The sequence below is a fragment of the Pteropus vampyrus genome, unplaced genomic scaffold (genome assembly GCF_000151845.1).
Source record: "Pteropus vampyrus isolate Shadow unplaced genomic scaffold, Pvam_2.0 Scaffold394, whole genome shotgun sequence".
Lineage (NCBI taxonomy): Eukaryota > Metazoa > Chordata > Mammalia > Chiroptera > Pteropodidae > Pteropus > Pteropus vampyrus.
In genome coordinates this window covers 2,181,223-2,191,547 of record NW_011889175.1, presented here as the reverse complement: position 1 = coordinate 2,191,547, position 10,325 = coordinate 2,181,223, and the positions used below count along the sequence as shown (strand labels likewise).

Below are 10,325 nucleotides of genomic sequence, written 5' to 3'. Positions count from 1 at the left end.
GATAGGAAGTGTAAAACACATACATATTGAGACAGACTGGCAATTAACAGCATGCTATACAGACTTCAAAAGAGCAACATTTTTTTCTAAAACAAAACAAACTCTTTTATAAAACCTTCAGCATCGCTTTTAAGGGAGTAAAAATACAGTGAAATATCAAGTGAAGTTTCAAACCCAGAAATAGACAAATACATCAGTGGATAAAATACAAAGATCAATGTGACCAAACTCTGAATGCAGTCCTTCCAGCCAAATCTAGCTTCAAATGAGGTTCTGTGAACATTACACACCACTAGGAAGGCAGTTCGTGACAGTGAGAGGGCATTCTAGTCTCGCCCCATGGTCTTAGCTACTCTGATTTGGTGTCCCTTATTTTGAGCTAAAATGTTAACCACTTTGCTGTCAATCACTGCACTTAATGATGAGAATAAAAATCAGTGACAGAAACATTTAATCCTAACTATCTTAGCCTCTCTTATTTCAAGAGGATTAACGATTAGCATTTATTAAGGGGGTTACGATGTGCCAGGTACTATGCTAAGAACCTCCCATATAACCTCAAAAAGGACTTACGAGGAAGGCCCTGTTGTCATTCTCATTTTAAGGGGAAAAAACTGAGGGACAGAAAGGTTTATTAATTCATACAACTGCACACTGGGGTTGAATCTGGGTATGCCTACCTCCAGAGCCTCTGCTTTTCACCACGTTCTTATAATTATAATGTATTTGGTTTAATCTGGCAAATTGTGGACTCATTCAGAGAAGTGCAGTGTGAGGCCAGAGGGGCCCAATGGGAGGCTATAGTGATGTTCTAGGAATGAGATGAAAATGACTTCAACTAGGATAGCTTTGTTGCCAGCTGCAGTTGGTCCTTGTTCTTGATCTACAGCTAATTCCTTTGGCCACTCACACTGTACTCATCTAGATTCATAACTAAAATTTAGGTGCTAAAAGCAAATAAATAATTCCCATTTGTATTCTCAAATTGTCATTTCAGATAAATTATTTTTAAAGAAAAAGAGAAACTATCTTATGCCTAGTAGAACATATACTATTATGGTTTTCAAACAAGGAGCTAAGAATAGTCCCAATAGTAGCTCTAATTTAATTTCTTTACTTTAAATACTCCATTCAAAGAATAAGGTGTCCAAATATTTCTGCCAAAAGAATGTATTGTCAAACAGCCAAATTTTAGTTTTAAAACATCCAGTTTCAGAATGAATAAAATATATTTTAAATAAAACTCTTATATTCTTGGGAAAAGTATCCATCATTCCATTAAAAGAAGTCCTTTTAAATTGTTCTTTGGGTCGGTGTAATTTAGTTTTATGAAAACGATTTAATGATTCAAAAGATGAAATAAGATTCAACTAGATTATCAAATTTCCCAGGAGATGAGACAGCACACTGCACATTACCATCAAAGATTCACCCACAAGAGCTCCCAGGCCTGAATACCTGGGATGGTCCTCCCTGGAGGATAAGTAATTCTCGAACAGCTAATGGTTGATACACTTGATCCAAGATGTCTCTCAAGGCCTCCCTAGATAAGGCTCTTTCCTCTTCAGTTAGCACCTAAAAGAAAAAACGTACTTGGCTTTAGCGGAATATAAGCCAGGCAGGCAACATAAGGTAATGTTTTACAATACTGTACAAAGACACTTGTGAGGGGAGAGGGAGAAAGGCTTCCTTCTCCTCTTGACTTCCTTTCACCTGGAGGAAGCTATGAAACACTCTTGGCCCTCTCTGGAGCCCTTTACTCACTTCTGGGCAGGACATCTATTAACTTACCTTATTGATGAGTCTAGAATAAACTCACTCATTGGCAAGCTCTGGAATGTACAGTTCAGTTCATTCCTCTTCTGTCTCTTGAGAGAGAATGCACATTCTATTCTGTTCTTTCTTACTGTAGATTTTACAGAGGCATATCCCCTGCCACAGGGCAGAGGAGCTGCAGTTTTCCAGCTCTCTTTAAAACTGGGGGAGCAGTAAGTGCTTCTAATTCTGGATTGCACTGTTGGGAAGCCCATTTGGCTCCATCTAGAAGCTATATCTTCCAACTTTGCATTTATGAGTAATAGAGGTGATATTTTGATTTTCATCTCTTACTCTGTTAACTGTCTTTTAATTCATTCAGAACTTGGGCAGCAAAGAGGGGTGCTATTGGGGCCCCGTGGGTAACTTAATACAACAGTCAGTACCAAAGTACCCCTTTGGTAACTTAATACAACAGTCAGGGTCCTGCCCATCACCACTTAACAAACTGAGGTACAGGCATTGCTTAGAGCAGCAGCTATAGCTGGGACTCGTCCAGCTTCATAATGTACGCCCATCGTGTTTCCTCTTCTGTCAACTTCTTCTGTCTTCCTACTTGGTCCTTTTGGTGGATTTTCCTTTTTTTCTCTCTCCTGCTTGAGACCCCTGGGGTACTTCTTAGACCCAGTAATAGTAATAAAACCTGTCAATCCAGGCACCTCTATCTCAGGGAGGTGCAGGGAGCTGGCACTGAGAATTGTCAAGACACAAACCCTGTCGTAAAGAGCACAGTGCTCTGCTCCACATAAAGGCTCTGGGGGAGGTCATAATTTCATGTCACTGCTCAAATATTAGAGGCTTTTCGGTAAATGTTTGTGAGCATAGGCAAGAGAGTGAAAGGGGAACAAACAGAAAAGGAACAAGCTGCAGGGTCACAGAGAAAGATGTCAGAAAAAAGAGGTGGGTGGGCATTATGAGATCTGGCTAAAGAATTACCCTGCATATGAGCTGCATTGACCCTTGATACATCTAGATGGTGATAGCTTCTTCCGGCCACATTCCTATGCCAGTGCTGGTGGTTCTCTCATGGGGGAGTAGTGGTCCCTGCTATGTTTTACTTGTGAGTCTTGTCTCCAATGAATGTGGGAACTGTTTGAGAAAAGGACTATGTCTTATGCTTCTGTAACTTCCATAGCACCTTTATAGTCCAGGTACTCAAATCATTACCGAGTGTCAGCAAAACACAGGAACATACCCGTAACACCTAATAACAACGACAAACATTGACTGAATTATGCAGTGTACCTGGTGCTTTACCTTCTTTGTCGCATTTAATTCTCCTAAGAACTTAATGAAGGAGGTATGAATAGTTTAATATTAATATTAGCAGTTATTACTTTTTGATGAGCACTTCCGGCGAATGGCTAGCTAGGTGCTTTACACACATTATCCTTAATCCTCACAATCACCTCCCAAGGCAGGTATTATACACATTCTATAAAAAAAGAAACAGGGGCTCAAAGAAATAGCCTGCAAGAGCTGTTCCACAAAAAATGGCAAGAGCCAGGTGAAGTGGATTCTCCAGGAGTGAAAATCTAATAAATGAATGGTCTACCCTCCAAAAAGATTCATTTATCTACTGGATATGCTTTGGCATCCAATAAGAATTCTAGATCTTTCCATCAGTCTTTTTCCAAAGAAGAGTCATCTTTTATAACAATCACACAAATATATACACATATTCACACAAACTCACATACACACACACACAAACCACTCTCTCTCTCAATATATATTTACCTCTTCCTCGGGTTTTAGTGGTTTTCTCTTGGTTGGGCAGAATCCCAGTTGGCACAGACCTGCTGCAATATCCCCAAAATGGCGACAGAAAATCAAGCTCCCCAGGGACGCGTGTTGAGCAACATTTAGGAGGACCTGGCAGCTAGTATACAGTCTCTGGGATGCGCTGGGGGCAGCATCCAGACATACCACATCTTGAACAACAGTCCCAAACTCAGTCCTACATCTCAAAGGGACTCCAACACCAGGCATGAGATAGGGGCAGACACCCAAGGTGACTACAAACTGCAAAACTGACTGGACGGTCTTCTGCTGTGAGATACTAAGCGTATCTGGGCTCAGGGCAGGAGCAGCTTCTGGAGTCCTTGGGTTGGGTTTACCTGGATTGAAATCAGCTGCAAGGTGGATCATGGTTTCCTTCAAGCACAACAGCAATAGCAAGGTTTGAGAGGTAAAACTCCAGGTGACATCCACAGAGTTTTGTGGCCATTCTTCCTTCTTAGCAATTTCATCCTTCAGGAGTTGCAATTTCTTCCACTGAGGATCCTTCAGAAATTTGTCCTCCAAAGCAGACAGGTTAGATTTTAAAGTAGCCAGCAAGACATCATGTTTTGTGATCTGTAGTGAACTGGAACCTGATCCTTTTGAAGAAAAAAAGAGAGAGAGATAATATACCTGGAAAACAAATTGCACGTCCCTCTGTGGGAATGCCTTGCCAGCTCCACTTCGTCCTGAGGCTCGGCTCAGATGTCGTTGCCTCTGGAAAGCCTCCTCTAATTGTGCCACCCATACCACATTTGCTCCCTTCCCACAGCACTTTGGATATAGATGGAATAGTGTCCCTAACACATTATACTCCATGTAATTTGTGTTCTGCTTGTGTTCTGAAGGCAGAGGCCATGTCTTAGTCATCTTAATGGGCTTAAATTGTAGAAAGAAATTTAAAAAAAATTAACATTGACCACAGAAGATTCCTTCAGTCAAACTGTTCTAGGTGCATCCATTAAATTATATTGAACATTATTTAATGACATGTTCATTAAATATATTCTAAAGTGAACAGAGTATTTAACACTATATGAGCAAAAGGTACGAAGTTTACAGAAAAAGAAATGCAAAAAACTTTTTAAAATGAAAATATGATCAACCTTCTCATAAGAGAAAGCTAAATTAAAATTATAGTGAAATAGCACTTCCCATCTACCGAATGGCTAAAACCCAAGTTTTAGAACACATCGTGTGGCAAGGTTTTGGGGAAATACACTCTCACACATCGTTGGTAGAACTAAAATGGTACCTCCCTAGGGAGAGAAATTTGGCAATATCTAGCAAAACTACATAGGCATTTAACATTTGGCCCAGTGATCTCACTTTTAGAAATCTATCCTATAGATACACAGACTAAAATGACATATGCACAAGGCTATTCATTATAGTGCTACTTGTATTAACAAAAAACTTGAAACAACCCAAATGTCTATTAATAGAGAACTCATTGAATAAACACTGATATGCTCATATAATGGAATACTTGTAAAAGGGAAAGTATAATATTTCAGCGTACCACTATGTAGTGATCTCTAAGACACATTAAAGTTTAAAAGTGTAGAACAATGTATATAGTATGCTATCTTTTGTGTAAAAATGGGAGGGAATATAAAATATATTATTTGCTTGTGGAAGAACAAATTCAAAGTAACTAAAATAAGTTATCTATAGAGAGAGGGAGAAAACAGAGATTTTCCTTTTTTGCTTAATTATATTTTTAAAAATTTTACAATGAATATGTTTCTGTACTTTTAAAAAAGCTATTTTAAGGCTATAAAACAGTAAGTAGTATATGAGACCTTTTTTGTCAGAAAGAAAACTAATACCCAAAATGTAATCTCTGGATAGTGAGATTATGGTCAATTTTCTTTTGGTTTCTCTACATTTTTTAAAGCTTTACTATAAGGAACATTAACTATAAAAAGAAAAAAGAACAATAACATTGTTCTTTAAAAATAATGAAAATCAGAAGAATTTTCCAGTACTTCTCTAGGACTGTCCAGGGCATGTGTTCTGACCCACTGGTATGACCATCTGGTTCCTTGGGCCAATATCTACCTAAAATGGTTAGTTAGCTTGCTGCCAACTAACCATTATGATCGCTAAACAACCTCTAAGTGACTTCCTGTGACTTTATAAGATCTTTGAAACCAAACATGAGACATAAAGAAAGTGATTTAAAACAAAAGCTATTAGCTTTTTTTCAAGAGCCTCTTAATAAAGTAGTCTTTTCTGCCCTCTACTGGTGATAAAAACAAAATCTACTTAACAATAAAGGCATTCCCTTAAAGCAGCAGTTTCCAAAGTGAGATGCAGGGCCTCAGGTTTTGATGAGTTTCCAAGATTCTCTCAGGGAGTCTGCAAGGTCAAAACTACTTTCATATTAATACTAAGATATTATTTGCCTTTTACGCTCTCATTATCTCATGAGTGTACTAAGTATGAAAAGGTCATTGAGTTCAGATTTTATATTGCAAATAACCTTTAAGAAATGATCTCTTGTTGAGTTTTAGTACAGTATAAAAGAATATACACAATTTATCTGAAAAGCCAATTGAAATTTCCTCTTTTCTAACTACATATCTACGTGAGTCTAGACTGTCTTCATCTATTTCAGTCAAAACAATCTATCATGACAGACTGAACAGAGAAGCAAATATGAAAATCCAGCTGTCCTCTAATAAGCCAGACATTAAGGAAATTTACAAAAATGTAAAACAATGATACTCTTCCCATTATTTTACTTTGGAAAATATATTTTTCTTTAAGAATGTCATTATTTTAACATGCAATGGGTATATTACTGTTATTTTTGAATAAATGTAAAAGGTTTCTCTTAAGGTCTTAATTTCTAGTATAGTAAATGTTGATACATATAATCCACATAAAAGCTCTTTTAAGTCCTCAACATTTTTTAAGAGTGTAAGAGTGCTGAAACCAAAAAAATTGAGATTGGCTGCCTTAAAACAATGCCAAATTTCAGTCACATAGTGGTACGTCCACAATCTTTGTCGTTTATCTGAGTACTGGCTGTATTATTATATGCTTTTTTCATTTAATTATTTATCCAAAATAAATTATTTTTTAAAAACTTAATTAGTAGTAGTTAATACATTGTTCTAAGTGCTTTATGTATTTAACTTAACTCTCACAACAACTCTGAGGTAGATGATGATGATGATGATGATGATGATATTTCCAGGGCATATTCAACTTGTGCAGTCTGGCTCCAGAGCCAAGCTCTTGATCACTACACGACACTATTCAGCCTCAAAATGTTTCTCTACATACCACCTAAAACTATCCTTATCACTTTTCGGGAAATGCTGCCCTCATGAACAGCATTACCTGTTCTTCCCAATCAGTAATTAAATGTCTATGCTTTGTGACATTTAAAAGCAGACTTCACAACTTGTATGGCACTCTTTATTAAGTTCAAAGTGCAAAGCAATATGGCATACAAGAATAAGTGTGATATAGCTTCATTATTTACAAATTACCGGAGTTCTCAGCCCCTTCTCCCCATGTAATTCAAATTTAATGAGAGTTCGGTGACTCTATATTTAGTTTGAAAAGTTATTTTTTAGGAAAACTATTGCTGAGATGGCCTCCATTTTTTACAAACAAAATCACTAAACGTGACAAATCCTTTTCAAATTCTGCTTATACAATTATTAACAATGGAGGTGAAGATATTATTATTTGTCCCATGATAGAGAACAAAAATGGAAGGCAGGGAAGGAGAAAATGCTTAATGCGACAGAACTTTCAGTGACTTAAAAGTGAAAGACCATTGGTATCTTCCTTTCTATGTAATTTCCACCTAGATTTAATTTTTCTTCCTCTTGTGGCCTGCCACAGCCTCACCCCTAGATAATGCCTATATTCCATTGCTATCTGTATATCCATTTCCCAGTAGTGTAATCCTGTCATTTTGAATATCTTTTGTTCTATATGTATAGTACCATCTCCCCAAACAGACAAGATACTTGAGAGCACAAATTGTTTTATACTTTTGTATGTCTAACGGCAGTTGGGATAGAATACTGTATACATTTAACTCTCAGTAAATACTTCCTCAAAGGTAGTCAATTTGAAAACATATCAAAAAAAGTCTAATATAGCTGGATGTAATTTTAACCAATATATTCATCCTGTCTCAACACCCTCTGTCCATCAGGGACATCTGAATACTCATAATGCACAGGTATATTTTTATTTCCTCAGCAGCTTATATGATAAAACAGCAGGCAAATTCACAAATATGTAATAGATGTATGTGCAAAATAATTTTACCACACTACTTATTCTTTTTTAAATAGAAATTCAAATTCTGTTAAGTTAAATAAGTTCATGCATGTAATTCCACCACATACTCTGAGATTTAGGTTTTTCTATAAATGAAGTTTGTGAGCTTTGTGATAGATAATTACTTCGTTTTTTTGCCGATTTAACCTTGTTCTCAGTCATGTTCTAGATAGCTACACTGCTAGACAAGTAACCACTCAATTAGCATGTTAAAATTGTTATTTTGCAGTTTAATTCTTCATTGGGGCAAAGCAGTATAGTGATCACACTACAGTGGAAGGCTCCTGAGTTCAAATCCTAGCTCTGCCAATTAGACTGACATTAGACAATTTCCAATGTACCTGAGTCTTGGTTCTGTCATCTGTAAAATGGAACACAAGTAATACCTATTTCATGGGATTGTTGTAAGGATTAAATGGTATATATGTAAACAGCATACCATAGGGATTGATACTTCGTAGGCACTCAAGTACTATTATTAATGGTACGTTTGTGGGAGTTTTTGCAGTTTGGGAGGTATCTCAAAATCTGACACTTGGAACATCGCCTGAGACCCTTCCTGTACGTTCCTGTACCTCGCTCACCCTAAACTCCTCCCCACAAAATATAGACTCCAATTGTGTCCTTTCTCAAAGCTCCAGATAACATCAGAGGCTCCATACTGAATAATTAGCTTTGGTCTGAGAAGGGGGTTCGGTAGACCTAGATTCTAAGTCCGTTTCGTGTTCCCAATCTCTTCGATGAGCTCTGGGTGTCCTCAGCTGTGAAAGGAGAGTCCCAGGTTAAACCATTCCCAAGGTCCCTTCAGATTCTAAATTGGGAAGATATTTTCAAGTCACCACGAAAGATAAAAAAGTGACTGTAAACTCTCCTCCCATAGAACATAAATCCCTAAATACTCTCCCCAAACCCAGCTCAAACGTCACTGCTTCTTTTTTCTGGACTCCTTGGCATTTTGTACAAACTTTCAGTGCCCACGTTAGACCCTGCGCCCTCAAGGGGGTGGGACCTCACTTTATACGTCACGAGTGCCTATAGTCTCTGAAGCTCTTTCCACAACCCCGCTTTAGAGGGCTGCGGTTAGGACTGAATGAAACCATGTACCCAAGGCGCTTAACACAGTGACTGACAGAAGGTAAGCACTCGAGAGACGCTGGTTACTATAATATTCGACGGATCCCATCCCTCTTTTAGCCTTGTTTTCCTCAAGGGTAGCATGAGGCTGTACGAACAGTGGCCAAAGCTCCCTAGGGCGGGACGGCCCGGGCCCCGGGAAGGGCCTGAGGGGAGCACTGTGTGGGAGCCAGGGCATCCCTGGAAGACTAGCGACCCTGAGAGTCCCTGTGCAGCCCGGCGCCGAGGTCCGTCCTCTCACCTCCCGGGCTCAGCAGCAGCTTCAACGCCTCCAAAATCCGCTCCAGATCGCATATTTCCAGAGCTCCGCTGCCCACAGCCTGTGAGGAGGCCGCCATGACTGGAGTGGAACGCGCCACTTGGAACCCGCTCAGGGGCCTCGGCGGACCCAGGCCGCCGCCATATTGAGCTTGGCAGGAGGCGCACAGCGTCAGGGGCGGGGCCAGCGGCATGGGGCGGAGTCGACTGTGTCGTGAACGCTCTCTCTACCTGGAAAATATTTTCTCAGCCCTCTTCACTCCCCTGGGAAAAAAACTGCAGCTAACACAACCTGCTTACTTGCACAATTAACTGTTACACAAAGAAAAATTAAAAGTAGTTTATCATGAAATAATATGTATTTCAGTATGAAAATATTCGTGTACCGAAACGTTGGGGGGACATAACGAAGCAGGAACTCAGTTAACTCACATGAGGCTAATGGCATCTAGTAGTTGTCTTTTATTTATTTTTTAAATTTTAAAACATTTATTTTTTTTCTCCTCCCCTTTCCCCCCTTCCTTCTGGTAACCACTAGTCCATTGTCCATGTACATGAGTCTCTGCTTGTCTTGCTCATCTGTTGCTTTTAAGTTTATATCCCACATATAAGTGATAGCATGTGATTTTCAATCTTTTCTGTCTGGCTTATTTCGCTTAGTATGATTATTTCAAGGTCCATCCATGTTGTTGCAAATGGCAGTATTTCATCTCTTCTTATGGCTGAGTAATAGTCCAATATATATATGTACCACAGCTTCTTTGGCCATTCATTCGTTGTAGGACACTTCGATTGCTTCCATGTCCTGGCCACTGTGAATAATGCTGCTATGAACACTGGTGTGCAAATATCTTTTTGGATATGAGTTTTCATCCAGTAGTTATCAATTGGCTATTTTACAGAAACAAAATTCCCAGTAAAGATCCCAGTAAGTTAAGAGTTTTTGTCTTCTAAAGCCACATGTGATCACTGGAGTGGTCGCATTCCATTTTCCATTATTGACTTCTAAATTCTTACCCTAC

The 10,325-nt window shown here is 38.8% G+C and overlaps 1 protein-coding gene across 1 annotated transcript in view; it reads right to left on the bottom strand.

The window, feature by feature from the left end:
* TANGO6 (transport and golgi organization 6 homolog) overlaps positions 1–9,616 on the bottom strand; it is a 129,938-nt gene extending 120,322 nt beyond the window's left edge. The window contains exons 1-3 of the mRNA XM_011380580.2: positions 9,287–9,616; positions 3,556–4,196; positions 1,437–1,575 (exon numbers count right to left, since the gene is read on the bottom strand). Coding sequence (XP_011378882.1) covers positions 1,437–1,575; positions 3,556–4,196; positions 9,287–9,497 — 991 coding nt within the window. The 5' untranslated portion in view covers positions 9,498–9,616. The remainder of the gene's footprint in view (positions 1–1,436; positions 1,576–3,555; positions 4,197–9,286) is intronic.
* Between the last annotated feature and the right edge of the window lie 709 nt (positions 9,617–10,325).